Raw genomic sequence first — 23557 nt, 5'->3', positions numbered from 1 at the left:
TTCCAAAGGCAGGTAGATAGTAGCTATCCATCTGATCGTAGGGATCCATATCTAGAGCCTTTATTTTTATTTTATTTTTTTAAAGATTTTATTTATTTATTTATTTATTCATTCATTCATTCATTCATTCATTCATTCATTCATTCAGAGAGAGCGAAGAGAGAGGCAGAGACACAGGCAGAGGGAGAAGCAGGCTCCATGCAGGAAGCCCAATGTGGGACTCATCCCGGGTCTCCAGGATCACACCCCGGGCTGCAGGCGGCGCTAAACCGCTGCGCCACCGGGGCTGCCCTATCTAGAGCCTTTAATGAGTAAGAAGTCAGTTAAGTCCTGGTACTGACAACTGGGAAAGCTCTAGAACATCTCTACTACTTCTCTCCTTTCACTACTTCTTTCCCTGTCCACTTTGGCACGTGACTTCGCTCCCACAAAATGGCTCAGTTGACACAGCGTCTCAGCCTGGGAATCTTAGAAAACAGAATCTGGAAAAAAAAAGAAAAAGAAAAGAAAACAGAATCTGAGGCGAAGGTTATATACCAGTACTGTATGGGCACGTGTATTCCGAGGGTAGCAGGAGCTGGGACAAGGGGAGTGAACCAAGGAAAGAGGAAACACGAATGTGAGAGCAGGCATTACTGTGGTGGCCACAGCTTTTGCAAGCACAGTTGCTTCCTCACAACTGTCACACGGGACATCTTTGAGAAACCAGATTAAGCTTCTGCATCTCTGAGCTTCTGTGGAGTGCCTGGGGTCAGGGGAGGACCAAGAAGGGGGGTCGTTTCCTGTAGGCTGCCAAAGTCTCTCATGAGTCAATGTTTGCCCCTCAGGATATCAAGTCCTTCTCTCTTAGGAGTTGAGCAGCCCAACACTTCCAGCAGTTATAGTGAATGCTAGGACCCAGGACAGCCTCCGAGGCCCCTGTGAATCTGCAGGGCGCATCGCGTGAGTCCCAGGACTTCGAGGTGCTCCCCGAGGTCTGTTACGTCAGCAGCAACAGAGAACCCGCATGGCAGAGGTAGCAGCACAGGTGCTGGTGTAAGGCCAGGTCTTGTTTCAAGCGGAACAAGGAGCAACCCAAAGTAAGTTACCGCTCATGTTCTGGCCAGAAAGGAAGGCAAGAACAGGATTTTAATAGCACACAAAGTGACTTTGGTGCAGTTGGGGACATTGCCATATTTCACTGATTCTGAGATGTACAATTTTGTTACCCTTTAGTGGCAGCAGTGAAGTCAGGATGCATCTCACAATTGACAACAGGTCAGTTTTTGCTTGTTTGTTTATTTAAGATTTTATTTATTCATGAGAGACATAGAGAGAGAGGCAGAGACACAGGCAGAGGGAGAAGCAGGCTCCTCGCAGGGAGCCTGATGCAGGACTTGTTCCCCAGACTCCGGGATCACGCCCTGAGCCGAAGGCAGATACTCAACGGCTGAGCCACCCAGGCATCCTCATCAGCATTTAATTGGCACTTTTGTTTGCTTTCTTAGTGGCATGTGGTGGCATTTTAGATGAAATACAGTAATTTATTTAAGCTGACGTGTATCAGCATGTCTCTTGATATCCTGGACCCAGAAAGATTCTCACACCAGAGGCACTCCCATCTCCTATGGGGAAGACCCATAAAAGGAAAAGCAATTAACAAATTCATAAATCAGGGACCTCATATTCCCATTGTTGATAATAAACTTTCACTACAATTAATATGACCATTTGTTGCTTGCACATATCAGTACTTGAAAATGTTTGTTAAGGTCAAGTCCAGGCTATGAAACCAACGTTCTTTTGTGTGTTTGTGCTGAGTAATAGCTCCATGAAGGTAGGACTCCATGCTGAAGATTAATGCTTCCTTTGCTTTGACAAAAGTGCAACAGCAGGAGTCTACTCTTTTAAAAAATGTTTTTATTTTAAAAATTTATTTGAGATAGAGCATAAGCAGAGGGAATGGCAGAGGGGAGGAGAAGCAGGCTGAGCAGGGAGCCCAGTGCAGGTCTCAATCCCAGGACCCTGAGATCAGACCTGAGCCAAAGGCACACACTTACCTGACTGAACGACCCAGGTACCCCTCCACTCTCTCTTTTCTTTAAAATATTTTATTTATTTATTCATGAGAGATAAAGAGAGAGAGGGGCAGAGACACAAGCAGGCTCCATGCAGGGAGCCCGATATGGGACTCGATCCCAGGTCTCTAGGATCATACCCTGGACCGAAGGCGGCGCTAAACCACTGAGCCACCCGGGCTTTTTTTTTTTTTTTTTTTTTTAATTGTGTATAGGTATGAGTGTGTTTAACCAGTATGATTCAGGTTTTTATTCATATTTAATATCATAAGTTGTGATGCTCTAAAATGTAGTCTTTAGGGGTACCTGGATGGTCTCAGTTGGTTAAGCGTCTACCTCGGGCTCAGGTCATGATCCAGAGTGCTGGGATTGAGCCTGACATCAAGCTCCCTGCTCCTTGGGGAGCCTGCTTCTCCCTCTCCCTCTGTAGCTCCCTTTGCTTGTGCTTGCTCTCTGTCAAATAAATAAAATCTTTAAAAAATAAAAAATAAAATGAAATGTGGTCTTTAGAGTCTAAATTCTTTATATTCAAAGTGTAGTCCTTGAGCTAGCAGTATTGGACAATGCCTGGGAACTTGCTAGGAATGCAGTCTGAGACTCCATCCTAGCCATGCCTGCTGAATCAGAATACATATTTATTTATTTATTTATACTTATATTTTTTATTAGAATACATATTTAAAATGTAAAGTCCCATGATGCCTGGGTGGCTCAGTGGTTGAGCATCTGCCTTTGGCTCAGGTCATGATCCTGGGTCCTAGGATTGAGTCCCATATCAGACTCCCTAACAGGAGCCTGCTTCTCCCTCTGCCTGTGTCTCTGTCTCTTTCTCTCTCTCTCTGTCTCTCATGAATAAATAAATTTAAAATCTTTAAAAAAATGCAAGCTCCCAAATCAACTGATGAGTGGATAAACAAATATGATCTATCCACACAATGCAATATTATTCAGCCATAAAAAGGAATGCAGTATGATGGATGCTATGACATAGGTAAACCCTGAAAATATTATGTTAAGTGACAGAAACCAGACACAGAAGGTCACATACTGTACGATTCCATTCATTTGAAATGTCCAAGATAGGTAGATGAGTGTTTGCCTCGGGAATGAAAGAAAGGAGGAATCTGGAGTCACTGGTAAATGGGTGATGGGTTTCTTTTGGGGAGTGATGGAAATGTTCTAGAACTAGAGAGTGGTGATAGTTGCCCAACATTGTGAATATACTAAACACCACTGAGTTGTACACTTAAAATTTTTTAATTTTATGCTACATGAATTTTATCTCAAAAACATTTTTTAAATGAAGCCAACATAGCACATTTTCTGCAACTTTTAGCAAATCTGTTTCTTTTGTTCCCACAGGAGAGAAAAAGAAAATGCTGCTTAAGTCATTGCAGTAGAAAAAAAAAAAAAAAAAAGTCATTGCAGTAGAAAGAAATGCCATCAGCTATTCATTGTTCCCCAAGTAGTACAAAGTGAAAATCCTGTGGCTTTTTTTTTTGGATCATCTATGGAAGTGTAAAGTAAAGTAAAAGGTTTCCAATAAATACAGTGCTGTGTTAATATCATTAAAAGTTAAAAATAGGGTGCCTGGGTGGCTCAGTTGGTTGAGCGTCTGCCTTCAGCTCAGGTCCTGATCCTGGGGTCCTATGATTGGTCCCATGTTGGGCTCCTCACTCTGTGAAGAGCCTGCTTTTCCCTCTCCCTCTGCCCAATGCTCCCCCGCTTGTACTCGCTCTCTGGCAAGTAAATAAATAAAATCCTAAAAAAGAAGAAGAAGAAGAAGAAAAGCAGTAGCAACCCCCACCCAGGGTGATTCATGTAGCTATTAAGGTTTGAGAAGCACTGCTCTAAAGTTCATCTCCTTGACTACAAGACCTCTGTGTCCTTCCTCACTCTCACTGGGAAAATTCTTCCCTTTTCTTAAAGGCAACCCCAGATGTGGCGCTACTTCACTTGTTAAGCTTGGCCTTCCACATCCTCCAGGAAATGCCACACCTTGGGTTAGGAGGGGGCCTCTCTCCAGGTCTGTGTTGCAAGGCCTCTCTGCGCCCCAGAGAGCAGAGCTGGTGCCCAGAGTCCCAGACAGCGTCTGTTGGGCATGGCTGTCTGCATTTCTTAGTCTGCTTCCTTTTTTTTTTTTTAATTTTATTTATTTATTCATGAGAGACAGAGAGAGAGAGAGAGAGGCAGAAACATAGGCAGAGGGAGAAGCAGGCTCCCTGCAAGGAGCCTGATGCAGGACTTGATCCCAGGAACCCAGGATTACACCCTGAGCTGAAGGCAGATGCTCAATCACTGAGCAATCCAGGCGTCCCTTGTCTGTCCTTCTTCTTTTTTTTTTTTAATTTTTATTTATTTATGATAGTCACACACAGAGAGAGAGAGAGAGAGAGAGAGAGAGGCAGAGACAGGCAGAGGGAGAAGCAGGCTCCATGCACCGGGAGCCCGACGTGGGACTTGATCCCGGGTCTCCAGGATCGCGCCCTGGGCCAAAGGCAGGCGCTAAACCGCTGCACCACCCAGGGATCCCTGTCCTTCTTTAAACAACAAAAAAAAATAAGACACCAGATGCCAACACAAGTAGGAACACCAAATGGAGTAGGGAAAGAAAGATTCATCTTCTCCTTGGAAATATCTGAACTGTGGTTCCTGCTCAGCCAAAAATTTTTGGTATACACACACACACACACACACACACACTCAAAGAGGAAAGATATGTAGCAAAATATTAACAGTGGTTTTTAGTGGGTGGTAGTATTTCTCTATATTTCTAATTTTTAAAAAATGAATGCATGTTATATAATCATAAAAATAAATAAAAGTTTTTTTTGTTAGAGGAAATAAACTGCCCATGGTGATGGAATGTGTGATTTCAACATGCATTTTTAAATAGAGAATGTCTGTCTTGCAAAAATTAGCCTGTGAGGGTCACAAAGACTTCCTTATAGGATTCACAGTACACAGAAAAATCTTTTATGAAACATGTTGGGTCACCAGAGTCCAGAAACAAAGTTGGTTCCCAGATCTTAGAAGGAGGTTGTACAGAAGCCTTCTGGAAATCTCAAGGCCCTCCTCCAAATGAGAACATATCTTTACAGAAGATAAACTATATCTTCTGTAAAGAGAGAGTTCTTGAGAGAACTACCTCATTATCATATCTGTTAGTGATAATCCCTGCCTGATCCCTTTTATCACATTAGGCATTAGATGCTTTGTTTTGAATCTCCACCAACAAGAAGTTGAATTGGTTAATTATCCTGAAGTGGATCAGCTTAAAAGGGTTTCAAATAATTTTGTTGTTATTATTAGCAAGGATCAAAGTTGCTCTTTTTGTTTCTAATTTTCTTCTCTTTTAGGTGAATTATCTGAACCCTTTACAAAGAGCACATTTAAATGGGTAATTTTAAAATACGGCATTAAAAAATTAATGGGTTCATGGAGAAAGATTTAAAATACAGATGAGAAAAAAAAATACAGATGAGGGGATCCCTGGGTGGCTCGGTGGTTTAGCACCTGCCTTCGGCCCAGGGTGTGATCCTGGAGTCCCAGGATCGAGTCCTACATTGGGCTCCTGGTATCGAGCCTGCTTCTCCCTCTGCCTGTGTCTCTGCCTCTCTCTCTCTATGTCTATCATGAATAAATAAGTAAGATCTCTTAAAAAAAAAAAAAACTAATAAAAAAACTATTAAAAAACTATTAAAAAATAATAATAAAAAAATAAAATAAAATACAGATGAGTGAAAGCTATTCCTATATTTATGTATGTGTGTATATATATATGTGTGTATATGTGTATACACATGCATGGATTTTTTTTTTTTTGGACAGAAATGGTGCATTAGTGGAGAATTTTTAAATTTCAAGCGCCTGAACTTTACCACTCAATCTAGCTTAGGCAAGAAAGGAATATTTATTGACTCATAAAATAAACAAGGAAAAGTCAGGGTTATTTCTGGCCTCGGTGACCAAAGACTTAAAATCTCCCAGGACTGTTTCCCTGTTTTTGGCTCTCCGCGTCTGGCTCCCTGTGATCCGTTCATTCTCTCAGGCCACAGTTCATCTAGCAGGAAACAGGGCTATGGATCCCCACAGCCTCATATCTTCCCATCTTCACCTGTAGGACAGAAATGGTCTTTTCTCTTCAGTTCTAGATTAAAAAGTGTGCCAGAGAAGGTCCCTGACAGGCTCATCTTTGAGTTACCTGCACACGCTCTGACAAATCATCGTGGCAAGGTGGCTCAGTCTGGGTCCAGTACCCACTTCTTTTTTTTTTTTTTTTTTTTAATTTTTATTTATTTATGATAGTCACAGAGAGAGAGAGAGAGAGGCAGAGACACAGGCAGAGGGAGAAGCAGGCTCCATGCACCAGGAGCCCGATGTGGGATTCGATCCTGGGTCTCCAGGATCGCGCCCTGGGCCAAAGGCAGGCGCCAAACCGCTGCGCCACCCAGGGATCCCTCAGTACCCACTTCTAAACCAAACCCTGTGACAGAGGGAGGGTCGTATAAGAAGATGCCAACTCTCATCTGAACCATGGGTGCTGTTTTCTCAAAAAGATCGGGTGCCATTTCTTGTAGAAGGATAGTGTGCTGGGGGATAAATGACAAATATCCACCACATACAAATGGGATCATATTTCACCTGTTTTGCCACATGTTTTTGTTTTTCTTTTTATATTTTTCATTCTTCCATGTTCTGTGTTATTTCAGTGGTGATAACATTTAATGGCAGAATGATATTTTTTCCCGGAACCCAGACATGATGACTAGAAGTGACCAAGACAAGAGCCACACACTAAGCTGTTAAAGGAAACCAGACCCAGAGATCACCCCCAAATCAAGATGTAGTAATAATTACAGTAAGGTAGAAATGGCAGCCATAGATGAGCAGAAAGAGGGTCAGAGGTAGTACCCCAAGACTTACTCTGTGGTACATAGAGGATTCCAGAAGTCTCCACGTGCTACCAGTGAAGGTAACCAGAGTATCTGTAGGTAAGAGCCAGGAAGCCTCCCAGAGTGTCACCATATGCCTGAGGACCTGTGACCAAGGCATCAGGACAGCAGCTAAGCAGGTATCAGAGAGAATAAACCTCCAGGTTTATGGATCAATGGAGATGGAATGAGGACAGAAGCTGATATGGTGATCTGGTGAGGTGACAGCACAAGGCGATGAGTAGGAGCCAGTGTAGAAGGTCAGCTGAGAATCGGGGTCCCATCCTTACTGCTTCCCCTCACACCCTGGTAATATCTTGGGCTAAGTGGAAGGGAGACCATTGGTGGAGAGAGACAGCTCTCATAGGGAGTTTAAACTTTAAATTTACCAATATTTACCCAAATTTGACTATTTTAAACCCAAAATGTTATTTTTAACTGGTAAGCAGAAGAATTTCCTGGGGATGAGAATCTCCTGAGGAATCTTAGTTTAATTATAGACACTTTAAAAAACTTTTTTTTTTTTTACATCTGGGTCATACTGTGTACATTGTGACTGCCCACCCCCCTGCTTCCCATACACATCTCTACTATCAGTTTCCTTAAGGAGGTGTCACAGGAGTTTGACCAGGTACATCACAAGGAAAACATCCTAAAATCCACTTTAGTCCTGAGACAGCTGATCTCTGAGGTGGCCCAAATGATCCGTGCCTCCTAGTGTTCATGTCCTTGTCCCACACTGTACTAGGGTTGGTCTGCATGACCAACAGCACATGGCGGAAGAGATGGGATATCACTCCCAAGGCTAGATAAGCTTCTGCTTCTTTCTCTCAAACTAGTCATTCTAGGGGAACCCCCTGCCATCTTGTGAGGAGAGGCCTGAGTGTGAGGAGGAAATAGTCACATGAGTGAGCTTGGGAACAGATCCTCTGGCTCCAGTCAGGCCTTCAGATAACTGCAGCCCCAGTCAACACCTGGAATGCAAACTCACAGGAGACGCTCAGAAACATCCAGTTAATGTTCAGATTCCTGACCCATTGGAACCATAGTAAATGTCTGTTTTATACTATAAAGTTTGAGGGCTACTTTGTTATACAGCCATAGATAATATAGTCCCTTAGATATTTCAGTTACATGGGATGTCTGGATGGTTCAGTCAGTTAAGTGTATGACTTTTGATTTCAGCTCTGGTCATGATCTCAGGGTCATGGGATGGAGACCCACTTGGAGCTCCGTGCTCAGCACGGAGTCTGCTTGAGGTTCTCTGTCCCTCTCCCTCTGTGCCTTCTGCTTGTTCTCTTTCTCTCTCTCTCAAATAAATAATTTATTTTTATTTTTATTTTTTTAATTTTTATTTATTTATGATAGTCATAGAGAGAGAAAGAGAGAGAGGCAGAGACATAGGCAGAGGGAGAAGCAGGCTCCATGCACCGGAAGCCCGACGTGGGATTCGATCCCGGGTCTCCAGGATCGCGCCCTGGGCCAAAGGCAGGCGCCAAACCGCTGCGCCACCCAGGGATCCCTCAAATAAATAATTTTTTAAAAGATTTTTATTTATTTATTCATAAGAGACACAGATACAGAGGCAAAGACATAGGCAGAGGGAGAAGCAGGCACCCTGTGGAGAGCCTGATGCGGAACTTGATCCCAGGATCCAGGGATCATGACCCAAGCCAAAGGCAGATGCTCAACCACTGGGCCACCCAGGCATCCCTCAAATAAATAAATCTTAAAAAAAAAAAACAAAAAACAAAAAAACTCTCACTCCCTCTGCCCATGCTCTCTCTTAAAAAAAATTTTAAATTAAATTTAAAAATCTGGTTACAATACCTGCTAAAAAACTCGCTTTTCATCCTCTCCTGCATTGCCTTCCCTCTGGCACACCTATGACCACCCAACTCTCATGGTCCTTCCCTAAGTGGCCACCTGGGGCACATGGCGTCATTTCATCTACTAGCTGCTTTTATTATAAGACCAAGCTTCTCCTCCCCTTCTTCGTCCCATCTGCCAGTGATGAATAAAACACTGAGAGAACAAAGCTGGGGCAGAAGGAATAGAGGCCAGAGAGAGAGAGGCAGGAGATAGCCAGAGCCAGATTCAGTGACTCTTTATTCCTCTCCCCTCTACACTCTATGCTGATTGATTGGAGAGCCATGGAATCTTCCAGATGGCAGAATTACCAGAAAGACCCCTGAGGGGCCTGGGGGTACCTTTGAGTCTCCTGGTCCTGAACCATGTTCCAGTTATATGAGGCCTGGCACTCCCTAGGTTTCCAGGGTGTTCCTTGCTGTTTCTGGGTTCCCATGAGATTTGTTTTCCCTATTTCCATCTAACTAAAATACATCTGCTAAGCAAAACCAGACATTTGGCTTTTTTTTTTTTTTTTTTTTTTTTACGATTTATTTATTCACGAGAGACAGAGAAGCAGAGACACAGGCAGAGGGAGAAGCAGGCTCCATGCAGGGAGCCCGATGTGGGACTCCATCCTGGGACTCCAGGATCATGCCCTGAGCGGAAGGCAGCCCCTCAACTGCTGAACCACCCAGGCATCCCCAGACATTTATTGTGGACAGAATCCCCCAAATACTATTGTGATTATTTTGCAGATAACTATAGTTACATAGCAAAATGATTGAGATGCAATAGTTACATGAAAAAAACCACAACAGAATATTATTTGGTATTTTAGTATCTTCTATTATTTCTCTCCTCTGTCGGCCTGCGAACTTCATGAAAGCAATGGTCATATGTGATTCCTGTGGAACAACCTAGAATGTAGAATGTTCCCAGTGACTGTTAGAAGATGTACCATACACGTTTGTTGAAGGAATGGTTAAATTAACATTGAAGGAGTCTTTCCACATTAACCATGAGCTAATAATTCTAAAAGAACAAATGTTCTTTTTTTAAAGATTTATTTATGTATGTATTTATGTATGTATGTATGTATGTATTTATTTATTTATGATAGACATAGAGAGAGAGAGAGAGAGAGAGAGAGAGGCAGAGACACAGGAGGAGGAAGAAGCAGGCTCCATGCCAGGAGCCCGACGTGGGACTCGATCCCGGGACTCCAGAATCGCGCCCTGGGCTAAAGGCAGGCGCCAAACCGCCAAGCCACCCAGGGATCCCCTTCTTCAGTTTCTTTAATTGCACTAAATCGATAAATAGGGTAGACAGGTGTTTTCTTCATTGTAGAGAAGGGCTTCTATTATTTTTTTAAATAAGGTCCGGCCCAGAGTGAACACTGGTTCTCACATAAGACCCGGTAATCTCCACAATTTGGAACCCATACACATCTCCTAGACTATTTGACACCCTCGCCAGCCTCCTCTGGCTATTAGCGGGTGTATTAACCCATGGAGAGAGACTTGTGATGCCAACGGAAGGGAGCAGAACGTTTGTTTTTCCTCTAACGGCTTCTGCCTGGGGTCTCTTAAGGCATAGTCTTGAGCTGCCCTGGAGCCGGCTGGCTGCAGACACCGTGCAGGCTCTGGCCCCCCAGGATGGGGATCTGGCAGAGGAGCATCCACACGCCCGCGGCGCTTGGCAGGGGACGAGGTTCCAGAGCGCAGTTGGTACAGGGCTGCTCCGCGGCAGTCGGGCGAGGCCAGGAGGTTGCATCTGCATATCCCTCTCTGGATGTACAGTCTCTGGATCCCTCCCCTGAACTCTGGAGAAGTGGTTCCAGCGGTAGGGAGAATTAGGTTTAGTGCTTGCCACCGCTCCGACCTGGGTATCCCGGGACTCCCGAGTCCTCCGAGGTCTTGTTCGAGACTACATTTCCCAGAAGGCCGCGCGGTGATTGAAAGTTCTATCAGCCTATGGACGGACAAGGCTTCTGGTCGCGGAAAACGAGGAGCCAATGGTAAGGGGAGAGGGGCGGTGTTTTCCGGCTGCGGGCTGCCGAGCCCACAGTCCCACCTGTGTCCCCTCAGCCCTGTCACGAATCCGGGTCGGGTCCAGGGAGGGACCACCTCCGCGTTGTGGGCCGGGTGCGGCTCGGCGGTGGAAGACTCTCACTTCCTGCTCCATCCCCGGCCAGGCCCCGGGGCGGTGAGTGATGCGGGGAAGGAGACAGCGGCGGTAGCCTGGGAGCGGCTGAGGGGCGTGGAGGGGACTCGCCCGCTGCCGCGGTGTGGTCCCGGCCAGGTCTCCGCGCTCTCCTTTCGGAGCCCGCGGGGTCTGCTGAAGAGTGGGGAGAGGTAGCTGCGGCTTTCTGTGCCGTCGTCGGGATAGCCCATCCTCTGGATCAGTGTTCTTGCCCTCGGTGGTGGTCCCCGGCTTCAGCTTCGGACTGTGTGACCCTGTGACCGCGGCGCCCTGATTAGGGCCTGCAGCACTGCGGGGCGGGGGGGGGGGGGGGGGTGCCGGTGTCGGCCCACCCCCGCCGTCATGTCCCTATTAATAACCCCAGCGAACAAGCCGGGGCTGCTCACAATGGCAGTCACAGAACCTCTGTGTTCTGGGGCCTGCGGGGTCACCTGGCGGGGTTGGGGGGGCGGGGCAGGAGAAGGCGGGAGGAGCAAGGTTTCTGTGACTCTCTCCCCCTCAGTCCGTCTCCTGCAAGTAAGCCCTGCATTTATGTTTCCTAATGGATGTAGAAATAAAATTTATGCTCAAAACTTAGCTTTTTTTTTTTTTGTACCTTCTAATGATATTATTTTAATCTAGAGAGATGAAATGTATCCTTGTGGTTTTTAGGTCCTTAAAAACTCAGTACTTTATAAATGACCCAACAGCAATGTGTGGATATGCATAAATGTTTCCATAAAAAGGGTGGGTGTCTTCTAGGAATACCCAGGTGCTTTGATTGGCGAAACAAAAAAAAAGGGAGGAGATGCGGAGAAAGACTCCAGCATCCTCACTCCAGTCTGGTTGGTCCATGGTCCAGTGAAATGCAGAATTTTTAGTAACAGGTTCAGCTGGCTGACTTGTGTTTGTTTCTATTGGAAACTCTTTAAGCCATCCCCACCCACAAAAAACCCCAAACAAAACCAAAACCCCCCCAAACATTATGTTTCTCTGATTCCTAATGTCTTACAACATATAACTGAATAAATTACTGACCCATCCAGTAATCTGACCATTGCCCTCCAAAAAATTAAAAAAAAAAAAAGGTTTATTTATTTATTCATGAGAGGCACACAGAGAGGCAGAGACATAGGCAGAGGGAAGGGCAGGCTCCCTAGAGGGAGCCGGATGCAGGACTCAATCCCAGGACCCTGGATCATGACCTGAGCCAAAGGCAGACACTCAACCACTGAGCCACCCACACATCCCCAAACAATTTTTTCTTGACACTGCTATCAGTTTTATCAATGTGTTAGTGCTTGTTTTCAGGCCCTATGGGTTTTGTTTTGTGCTTTTTTTGATTAAATTTTATTCTATTTTCCAGCATATCCATGTCCTTTTAGATCTCATTTCTGATTCCATTAAACCTTGAAATAGAATGGTACCCAGGGTCATTCCCTTTGGGGCTCTGCATAGTCTATTCCTTGAGGTTGACACCCAATCTACAAGCCAGGAAAAGTCGGCTGTCCTCATAACTAATATAAGTATAATGAAGTCTGAAGTCCACCATTTGCTGGCTTGCTGGGGAAAATGTTGTTGGAGAGCTTTTCACAAATCAAGTCATTGTCCCATGTTCTCTTCTTTATCTTGTCCATCATGCACAATTTATTCCTCAAAAAGCTAATGTTTGCCAACTGAGGGTTCTGTAGATGTGTTTGGGAGCTCCAGCCCTCACTTAGTGTTGTGAGTGTTGGCCAAGGTAAGGATGATATAAACAAAGAAAAAGAAAAGCAACCCTTCTGTGGTTGATAGAATTTACCTCATTGCTATTCTAGGCTGGGGGGTGGGGGTTGGTTCTTTGGGTGTACTGGGGCTGTCCTTTGGTTTTGAGACAATGGCTAGAATGTCCAGAGAGCTTTCGATGCATACTGAGGTCTCTTGCTTTAGGAACTGATGACTCTCAATGATGTGGCTGGGGACTTCAGGGAAGAGTGGGTTACCTGGACACCGCTTAGAGAATTCTCTTCAAGGATACCACCCAACACAGTTAGAAGAATGGGCTCTCAGAGGGTAAGGATGCTACTCCCCTTTAGATTTAAGACTTAGGTTTGTGAGAGGGTCCAGGTCTGAGTGGTCTCTAGGGATGTTGGTCTCTTAGAGCTCCAGATATCTGTGAGAGTATTTGTTGCCTCCCTGGCAGAAAAAGACTAACTTCCACTTTTTTTTTTTTTTTGGAATGACTTCCATTTTTATGGCACTTTCTCGCTTATATATATCTTTGACATTTATTGTCTTGTTAATATCTCACCCTAACCCTTTGATGTGGGTATTATAATCTCCCTCTTTCAGGTCAGGACAGAGACTCAAAGTTAAGTGGCAGAGGTGAGAGTCCAATCCAGGTCTTTGTGGCAAAGGAGGAGGGAGCTGTGTTTTTTTCTGTCACTTAGAAAACAAACAAACAAAACAAATCTCCAGTGCTCTTCCTAAAATACAATGGCTACCCCTTCTCCTTGCTTTACTTCATATACACTCCTTGAAGAAAAAGGGAGACAAAATGAAAACAAAACAAAACAAATCCCACTCCATGCCACTACTGAAGAGTTCCTATCCTTCCAGCCATTGTTTTAAGTATATTAACAAAAACAAAAGGAAAAAATGGGGATTGTACTGCAAGTGCAGTTGTGCATCTCACTTTTTTACATATTGTGTTGTGAATATATTTTAGACAATAATAATAGACAACATTTTTTCTATACATTGCTTAAAATAACCACTTAGTATTTTATTATATGGAATATAATAACTTATATGAGGTTGAACCTCATATTTAACCATCTTTTAAACTACCTTTTTAACTTATACAATCGTAATTTCGTATGGCTCAATCAAATATGATTATTCCTTTTTCATGGAATGTTTAGGTCATTTCCAGATCCTTTCCAGTTTTGTGATAAACATCTCTTAGCTAACTGTCTTTCTTTTTTAGGTTTTGTTTATTAAAGTATAGTTAGTTAATAATTAGCTAATGTATCTTTTGCACAACTTTTTTTTTTAAGATTTATTTATTTAAAAAAAGATTTATTTATTTTTTTGTAATCTCTGCCCCCTATGTGGGGGGTCAAACTCACAACCCTGAGATCAAGAGTCACCTACTTTTTCAACTGAACCAACCAGGTGTCCCACAACTTTTTTTATTATTATTATTTTTTCATTTCCTTAGAATTCCCAGAATTAGAATTGCTGGATCAAAGAGTCTGGGTTAAATAATAGTGACAGCTAACATTTATTGAGGACTTACCACTTAATCCTTGCAACAACACTATGAGGTAGGCCTTATCATTATCCTTGTTCTACAGATGAAGACCCTGAGACACAGAGAGTTTAAGTAAGTTTCCTGAGGTCACACAGCTAGTAAGATGAAGGGTTAAGGTTGAAACTTAGGCAGTTTGCATTCTTTACCTCCATACTATATTGTCTAACTGTATCATTGTTTTTATTTGATTTTCTTTGGTTAATGGTGAGGTTAAAGGTTTTTCATGTATTTAAAGACTGCGTGTGTATATGTGTGTGAATTGCCTATTTATGTCCTTTGCCCTTTTTTTTTTTCCCCCTTACAAGTATTTGTTTTTTTCTCATGGCTGTATTTACTGCTGCCTTCTGGGAAAAGTTTAAAGCCCAACATTATAGTTAACTTCCCTGATTCTTTCTAAGGGTGAGGTCATGGCAGCATTGTTTCTGATAAAATTATCTCTCTACATGGGTTTAGCCTTGTGCCTTCAGAAATGAATTATTGTGCTCACTCTAGAGTTTCTATCACCCAAGTCTGGTTGTTTTGTTGTTGTTTTAATGGGAGGAAAGGGGCTTTTTTCTTAGCCTTTTGGGGAGATCATCCTGTTTTATCACTCCTTTCAATGAGACCAAACATGTTAGCTTAGCGTCTCCCTGAGCTTTTCCCTCCACTTAGGGAGAGGAGAGCTTGGCTTTTTGGTCAGGCATTGTATGGTTGGCTCAGATTAACATCCTATATTCACCTTCCTGTATAGGATTTCCAGGCCAAGTATAGTCTCCCAGCTGGAGCAGAAAGAAGACCCATGGGTGCTACCACTCCAAAATTTTGAGGCAAGGAAGATCCTAAGAGAAACGCACACAGGTGAGATGTGAATATTATCCAGTGGGAAGAAATCTCACATTTCAGCCCTTGTTTAGATGAAGAACTTGGAATGCTGCCATAGACTTTTGTTCACTATTAGAAGTTTAAATCTGACTTCTTGGGCAATCAGTAATTGACCAAATAAAGTCTTCATTTAATTTTTATTTTAAGTAAACTTTATATCCCCAACATGGGGCTTGAACTCATAACCCTAAGATCAAGCAAGAGTCACTTGTTCTACCGACTAAGCCAGCCAGGTACCCCTAAAATCTTCATTTATTTTTTTAAAGATTTTTTAAAAATTTATTCATGATAGACAGAGAGAGAAAGAGGCAGAGACACAGGCAGAGGGAGAAGCGGGCTCCATGCATGGAACCCAATGCGGGACTCGATCCCGGGTCTCCAGGATCACACCCTGGGCCGAAGGTGGCGCTAAACCTCTGAGCCACCCGGGCTGCCCAAAATCTTCATTTATTTATTTTTTGTTTGTTTGTTTGTTTTTAAAGATTTATTTCAGAGAGAGAATATGTGTGAACAGGAAGAGAAACAGAGAGAATCCTCATGCAGACTCCCCTCTGAGTGTAGAGCCCCACACGTGGCTCAATCCCAGGATCCTGAGATCATGACCCGAGCCAAAATCAAGAGCTGGATGTTTAACCAACAGAACCACCCAAGCACCCTTCAAGATTCATCTTAAAACAAAAAAGGTTTAGGAATTTACATTTTTCTGTAAGCTTAATGAACTTCAACAAACTTTTTACAAAATGAGAAGTGCCTGGCTGACTCAGTTGGTGGACATGTGACTCTTGGTCTCAGGGTTATGAGTTTGAGCCCCATGTTGGGTACAGAGATGACTTAGAAATAGTGTTTTTAAAAAATTAAAATAATTTAAAAAACCTTTTCACCAAATGAAAACTTTACAGAAAGTCAAATTAAATTGTCATCTGTTGCTAACGTACTAATCTCATTCTTTCTAACTGCCCTCTGATGTTTTTCCCTGATAACTGGTTAACTTTGTTCTCTGTTACTTTTGTTAATTTTTCAGACTTTGAGAATCAGGTGACAAAACTCAATCAGGACGTTTCAGAAATAGCAGAACAATGTGGAACATCGTCTGAAAGGGCCAATGAAGATATTTCTGACACTCCTGGATGGGGAGGGAACTGGGAGAGGGATCTTGAAATAGAAGGGCAACATGGAACCCTCTCCTGGAAGGAGAAGAAGCCCCTTCCACAGGAGAAGGATTTAAACAAGCTACTGGATGGATATGTAGAAAAGAAGCCTGTGTGTGCAGAATGTGGAAAAAGCTTTAACCAGAGCTCCTATCTCATAAGACACCTAAGAACCCATACTGGTGAGAGGCCTTATAAATGCATTGAGTGTGGGAAAGGCTTCAAACAGAGTTCAGACCTTGTTACCCATCGCAGAACACACACAGGAGAGAAACCCTACCAGTGCAGCGGGTGCGAGAAAAAATTCAGCGATAGCTCTACACTCATCAAACATCAGAGAACCCACACAGGTGAGAGACCCTATGAGTGCCCAGAATGTGGGAAGACTTTTGGGCGGAAGCCACACCTCATAATGCACCAAAGAACCCACACAGGAGAGAAGCCCTACACGTGTCTTGAATGCCATAAAAGCTTTAGTCGAAGCTCAAATTTCATCACCCATCAGAGGACCCACACAGGAGTGAAGCCTTACAGGTGTAGTGACTGTGGGGAGAGTTTTAGCCAGAGTTCAGACTTGGTTAAGCACCAACGAACCCACACAGGAGAAAGGCCCTTTAAGTGCCCAGAGTGTGGGAAGGGCTTTAGAGATAGTTCTCACTTTGTGGCACACATGAGTACTCACTCAGGAGAAAGGCCTTTCAGCTGTCCTTACTGCCACAAAAGTTTCAGTCAGAGCTCACATCTGGTCACACACCAGAGGACACACACAGGTGAGAGGCCATTTAAGTGTGACAACTGTGGGAAGGGATTTGCCGACAGCTCTGCCCTCATAAAACACCAACGGATCCACACAGGGGAAAGGCCCTACAAATGTGGTGAATGTGGAAAGAGCTTCAACCAGAGCTCCCACTTCATCACCCATCAAAGAATCCACTTAGGAGACAGGCCCTATCGCTGTCCCGAGTGTGGCAAAACCTTCAATCAGCGTTCCCATTTTCTCACACACCAGAGAACGCATACAGGAGAAAAACCTTTCCACTGTAGTAGATGTGACAAGAGCTTCCGTCAGAAAGCACATCTCTTATGCCATCAAAATACCCATTTGATCTAGGAAATGGTTTGTAGTGGTTCTTCTGCCACTTTCCAGATTTTCATTTCTGTTGTCTCCAGGTGCTACATATAGAGAAAGGCTAAATGTGGGTGTCAGTGGCTCAAGTTAGGCCCTGGTCTGTCCTCTGTCTTTTTCCTACACTTTAATGACAAAGATAAACCCATAGGCCACAAATAATGTTCTGAACACAAAAGGCATTCCTTCAGTGTTTTTAACTGACCTTAGGGAAATGTAAGCTTGATGGTTGATGCTTGATTACTAAAAGAGGAGTGAGATACATTATCACTATTAATGATAAGTATTTGAGATGTTTTTAAAGATTTTGTTTATTTATTCATGAGAGACACAGAGAGAGAGGCAGAGACACAGGCAGAGGGAGAAGCAGGCTCTTCCTGGGGAGCCAGATGTGGGACTCGATCCCAGGACCCTAGGATCGTGACCTGAGCCAAAGGCAGACACTCAACCACTGAGCCACCTAGGTGCCCCTAATATTTGAGATCTTATTATAAGCCCTTACAGCTGTATAAGCCTGGCTCTTAAAAAGACTCCCAATACGTTTTTTTTTCACTCTTACGACTCCATAAGGAATTCCTTAGTGCAGCCCCGTAAGCCCAGAACTTGCAAGAAATTAGATTGCAACTAAAGGATTTGGGGTGTGAACACAAAGATTTAATAAAACCAGAAAACACTCTCTGTATCCAGTGCTATGCAGACATTAGTCACCAGATGTCTCAGTGCCATGACAAGGCAGAATTCTCGTAGAGGATGTTTGTGGTCTTATGACTTCAAAGCTGAGAGAATTTCTGAAGCCCTTTGTGCAGCAGTGTATAAAGTGCTCCCACTGGAGATTTGCTGCCACCTGAGGCAGAGAAAATAACCTGCGACAAACAAGCCCAAGGGACCTGGAAGAGGACTGTAAAAATATGGGATCAAAATTGCTGGGATGTTAAATATTTCAGGGGTCCTTCCTGGCATCTAGCTGAAGGAAACAAAACTCCTGTTTTCTAATTGCCTGGGCCATGGGCTCTTTAGTCTTAAGTTAATGCAACTCTCTGATTTTTTTTTTTTTTTTGTAGAGTCCATTTTATGCACTAGTACATTCCTATATTTAACTGAAATAAATTGAGGGAAGGCTGTGTGTCGGAAAGAACACTGACTTCATTGAGAGGGTGAGGTGTTTGAGTGCTGGCCCCGACGTTTAATTTGGCCAGACTTTACCTTCTCTCAGCCTCTACCTTACTACCTACCTCACAAGGCTCTTGTGAGGATCTAATGTGTGCACACACACAAACACTTTGTTGTTAAATTATAAAATAATAATGTCTCTAAAGTTCAGTATTGTTGGAAATGTCTTTCCTCCAGGGAACTCTGGCTAATATTTCTCCAGGTGTCCCATGTTTCTCTCATAATAACAGATTTCTTTCTTTATCTGTTGAAAACCTAAGGCCTGCAATCACTAAACAACTCATTGTGGGTCACATAGGCAATGGAGGAGCCAAAATGTGGCTGCAAGTGTCCAACAGCACAGAAAGGACAAGCTCTGAGATTTACTAGAGTATCTCTGAGACACCCCACGTAGGACTGGATGCCCTGTATTATATGCATCAAACCATCTTAAATTTGGAGATGATGGAGGCATGTGGCCTAAGTTCCAGAGAGCCCCACAGGATCCTGTGTTGGGGAGTGGAAGGGAAAGAGCAGACAGGTGGTTAAGGAGGGAGCTGGGTGTTTCACCACCCGGAGAGAAAAGTGGTGAGCTGAAGATATTCCTCTTTCCAGCCTTCCTATGGCAATGCAGACCAAATTATCATCATTTTTTAAGATTTTATTTATTTATTCATGAGAGACACAGAGTGGCAGAGACACAGGCAGAGGGAGAAGCAAGCTCCCAGTAGGGAGCCAAATACTGGACTCCATTGCAGGACCCCAGGATCACCACCTGAGCCAAAGGCAGATGCTCAACCACTGAGCCACCCAGGTGCCTTGCAGTCCAAATTATCGTGAGCCTTGGAACAAGAGTTCCTTGTCTTCCATTATATGGGATGTGGTCAGAGTGCTGTAACTCAGGGGGATAGAACTCAGCCAACAACCTAAGCTCTTTCTTTGAAAGAGTAATTAGATTTTTAAAAATCTTGTTAATCCAGTGCAGTGGTTCTCAAAATGTGAGCCCAGACCAGTAGCATTAGTGTCACCTGGGAACTTGCTAGAAATGCACATTTTAAGTTCCCACCCCAGAGCTGCTGAATCAGAAACTCTAGGGGTGGGGCTCGGCAATGTGTGTTTTAATAAGCCCTCCAGGCGATGGTGATGCATGCCTGAGTTTGAGAACCACTGCATTAAAAGGTGTCTCTTCCATTAAAACACAGCCACAATACTATTTTTACTATTGAAAAGAAATGAACAGCATCATCAGATATTTCAGTCAATGTTCATGTGTCCTTAGTTATCTTGATTTTTACTTTCATCACTGTTTTTTAGTTTGTTTGGATCAAAATTTAAATAAGGTCTCCAAATCAATTGGTTGGTATGTTCCTTACAAGTCTTGAGCTGAAGTTCTCCCCACTCTTCCTCTCTCTGTCTCTGTTCTTTTCTTATAACTTATTTGTTTTATTTGTGTTGTTTTTAAAAATATTTTATTTATTTATTTGAGAGAGACAGTGAGAGAGCACAAGCAGGGGGAGTGGCAGAGGGAGAAGGAGAAGCAGGCTGCCTGCTGAGCAGGGAGCCTGACATGGGACTCCATCCCAGGACCCTGAGATTATGACCTGAGCCGAAGGCAGATGCTTAACTGACAGAGCCGCCCAGATGCCCCCACAGAATTCCTTCAGTTTTTAAATATTACTACCTGAATTTCAGCCTCCATGCCCTAGATTTCTGAGCTCCTTCCCAGGAGAGACTGTTTCTGGACATTTATAAATGCATAAATATCACAACTTTTCTAAGGTACTCCTTTGTTTATCTCCTGCCTAACTCCCCTCCAGTTTGTCTGGTTCTCCCATAAAACAGTGTGCTAAAGAGTTCAGTAAATACTTGAATGATTCCCTCGTCAGGGATAGAGTGCAACTTGCCAATATTATCCTGGCCTGAAGCTGGAGAGAAAACCACATCCCTATTAGGAAGGAATTATTTTGCTTCCCTTTTATGATAATATGAGTGAATACCATCTTAATTTTTTATCTACCTAAGTATTATTCTAAATTGAATACAATCTGTGTGTTAAACAACAGCAATAATTTGTAAAAATCAGATGAGAAGGTAAGGGAAAAGCCTGGCCGGCAGAGATAAGGGGTAATTTATGTGAAATCCAGGGGTACCATCTCCCAGAAGTAGAGTGTTTTGTCCAGGGGCAGGAAGTAGAACAAGAAAAGTACAGAGTTGAGTATGATACCCCACAGAAGTGACATCCTGAGAATTTTGCACTGGGTTAATGGAAGATGTCTTGGAAGGATATCCCCACAAGAAGGAGCCAATTAGGGGGACCTGGCTGGCTCAGTCTGTTAAGCCTCTGGTTCTTAATTTCAGTTCAGATCATGATCTCAGGGTTGTGGGATGGAGCCCCACGTGGTGTTCCACACTCAGTGAGAAGTCTGCATAGATTATCGCCCTCTCCCTCTGCCTCTCCCCCTGCTCAGTTTTGCTCTCTCTCGAAAATAAATGGATACATCTTTTTTTTTTTTTTTTTTTAAAGCCAGTCAGAGACTTAGAGGGACACAAAAGCTGCATTATTAGATAAGCAGCATAACCCTGAACACAGTTGGGAGTGTGATGTGTGCTCATTGTCTATAATAGACCCTACATTTAGGAGGCAGGATGTGGAAGCAGCACAGAACCATACCCAGTTTCTGGTTTTGATGCAATTATTTACTAGCTGACTGTCCTTGGATGGTTCAATTGACCATTCTAGGCTTCAGTCTATCAGTTAAATCAGAAAAAGATCCTTCTGGCTGTAGCACTTTACACATCTGGGGCTCTCATAAGTCCCCAGTACTGTCTGATGTTGTGCACAGGCTGTTTTGCATGGGCACCTTCATGCTCTGAGAGGATAAAAGTAAGCATCCCACGGCCTGAGTCCCTCTCCATCTCCCACTCAGCCCTCTCTAGGTCCTGGAAGAAAGGCAAAACCTCATTGCTGGGGGTGCCTGGCTGGCTTAGTCAGGAAACCATGCAGCTCTTGATCTCAGGATCCTGAGTTCCAGCCCCACATTGAGCAAAGACCATATAGAAAAAAAAACAAAACAAACTACCCCCTACCCCCACCTCATTGCCGCCAGTAGTTAGCACACTACCTCCAAACTAAAGACCCCCCCCCAGGCTCCAGCCTCTCCTATCCCTCCTTCCTAACAGTGTTTAACAGACCCAGATCATTGGCTGGTTGTATACTACATCTGTTTCTATTACCTTGTTTTAGATGTTGTATATCTACAGATGTGACTGTCCTGGAAGATGTGATCTCCTGAGGCGCAGTGTGTGATTTGCTTTGTGGCTCTGTCTCTCACACACACACACACACACACACACACACACACACACACACACCAGCCATGAGCAGGAATATTTAAATGCTATTGGTGAAAGTAGATGTAACTGACTTTCCATATTTTCTCTTTGTTTCTACCCTATGACTGGGCCATTAGCTTCTCGCACATGCTCCACACTTCTCTCCATCACTTCTAAATCCATGTCCTCACCAAACCCTAACAATCTTAACTCTCGGATTCCTCTCGAACCTATGTCAGACCTCCATCCCCACTGCCACTCCCCAGCTCCAAACAACCACCATTCTCTTTTCTGATTCCTGCCCTAGCCTCCTAGTCAATCACCCCGATTTTGTTTTGTTTTTGCTCTAATATCTCAGAGAAACCAAAGTAATCATTTAAAATCCTTAATCTACTCATATCACCCGTCTGCTTAAAAGCCTTCGGTTTCCCACTGCTTTTAGGATAAAAACCCAACTCTTTAACCAGACCTACAAGGCCCCCTTGGTCTGACACACACACCCCTCAGCCTCCTTTGATATCCCTTCTCACATTCTCTCTGTTCCTTGATCACACCAATGGGTTGTGTACATCTTAAAGCCTTGGTCCTAACTGATCCCTCCACTCAGAATGTTCCTCGCCCAAATCTTTGCTTAGGTTCCTATATATCAACCAGCTTTCAGCCTGAAACTCACCTCCTTGCAGAGACTTTCCCTGACTGTCCCCAGCTAAGTTGGTCCTCCTCTCCCCATACTCACTATCCCATTACTCTCTCTTACTGTCATCAATATCCATACACCTGTCTGAGAGTTTCCTGTTTATTGCTTGTTTTGGTAAGCTCCATGTTAAGAGGGAGCCTCTTTTCTTGCTTACCATTCTATTCCCGATACCTAAAATAGTGTCTGATATGTGGTAGGTGGTCAATAAATACTCACTGGATGGATTAAAGGATACATACTCACAAGCAATAAAATTACTGTATTGGGGCAGCCCGGGTGGCTCAGCGGTTTAGCGCCTCCTTCAGCCCAGGGCGTGATCCTGGAGACCTGGGATCGAGTCCCACATAAGGCTCCCTGTGTGGAGCCTGCTTCTCCCTCTGCCTGTGTCTCTGCCTCTCTTTCTCTCTCTGTGCCTCTCATTAATAAATAAATAAAATCTTAAAAAAAAAATTACTGTATTGGAAAAATAACAGTGTGAGATGAAGCTGAACAGGTGAGTGACAGAACAAAAAAGCTCTTAGTTGCTAAACTGAGGATTTCAGATAGTATTCTCTGGGAGGGGGTATCACTGATGGCCCAGTAAAAGCCAGGTATGATCAGCAGTTGAGGAATTTGATTTGACAGTTATATTAGAGGAACAGAAGGCATTGAGACAACCTATGATATAAAGTGTTCATAGCACAATGCCTGACCCATAGAAAGTCTCCAATAAACAATTTTCATCACTAAGCATCATGGCAGACACTGGGAGACACCAGAACAATAAGGCAAGATCATTAAATCTTCTTTCTACCTCAAAATAATTCTTCCTAGGGGCACCTGGGTGGCTCAGTGGTTGAGCATTTGCCTTCAACTCAAGTCATGATCCCTGGGTCCTAAGATCGAGTCCCCCATCAGGCTCCCTGCAAGAAGCCTGCTTCTCCCT

At 43.7% G+C, this 23557-nt stretch overlaps 1 protein-coding gene and 1 long non-coding RNA gene across 4 annotated transcripts; both read left to right on the top strand.

Moving 5' to 3' along the window:
- The first annotated feature begins 458 nt into the window (after positions 1-458).
- On the top strand, positions 459-3464 carry LOC140610305 (uncharacterized). The gene is made up of 3 exons (XR_012012018.1): positions 459-1079; positions 1216-1257; positions 3420-3464. It is a non-coding gene; the product is annotated as an uncharacterized lncRNA (long non-coding RNA).
- A 7001-nt stretch (positions 3465-10465) lies between these two features.
- Positions 10466-18773, top strand: ZNF774 (zinc finger protein 774). Of its 3 annotated transcripts, none has more exons than XM_072800588.1 (4): positions 10466-10859; positions 12953-13075; positions 15049-15155; positions 16201-18773. In XM_072800588.1, exons 2-4 carry the CDS (start codon positions 12969-12971, stop codon positions 17436-17438), a joined length of 1452 nt encoding a protein of 483 aa, XP_072656689.1. In that variant the 5' UTR covers positions 10466-10859; positions 12953-12968; the 3' UTR covers positions 17439-18773. The 3 variants fall into 3 exon arrangements, with proteins under 3 accessions (XP_072656689.1, XP_072656681.1, XP_072656699.1); XM_072800580.1 differs by lacking the exon at positions 10466-10859 and adding an exon at positions 10875-11047; XM_072800598.1 differs by lacking the exon at positions 10466-10859 and adding an exon at positions 11460-11560.
- The last annotated feature ends 4784 nt before the right edge of the window (positions 18774-23557 follow it).

This window comes from Canis lupus, chromosome 2, assembly GCF_048164855.1.
Source record: "Canis lupus baileyi chromosome 2, mCanLup2.hap1, whole genome shotgun sequence".
NCBI classification, from domain to species: domain Eukaryota; kingdom Metazoa; phylum Chordata; class Mammalia; order Carnivora; family Canidae; genus Canis; species Canis lupus.
The sequence above is the reverse complement of the archived record's forward strand: the minus strand, read 5'-3'. Positions and strand labels throughout refer to the sequence as shown.

Bases quoted from the DNA above. Each gene is read 5' to 3' on its own strand.
- ZNF774 (XM_072800588.1), top strand. From the start codon at position 12,969: ATGATGTGGCTGGGGACTTCAGGGAAGAGTGGGTTACCTGGACACCGC. The intron at 13,076-15,048 runs GTAAGGATGCTA...CTTCCTGTATAG, and splicing joins GAAGAATGGGCTCTCAGAGG to GATTTCCAGGCCAAGTATAG. The intron at 15,156-16,200 runs GTGAGATGTGAA...TTAATTTTTCAG, and splicing joins CCTAAGAGAAACGCACACAG to ACTTTGAGAATCAGGTGACA.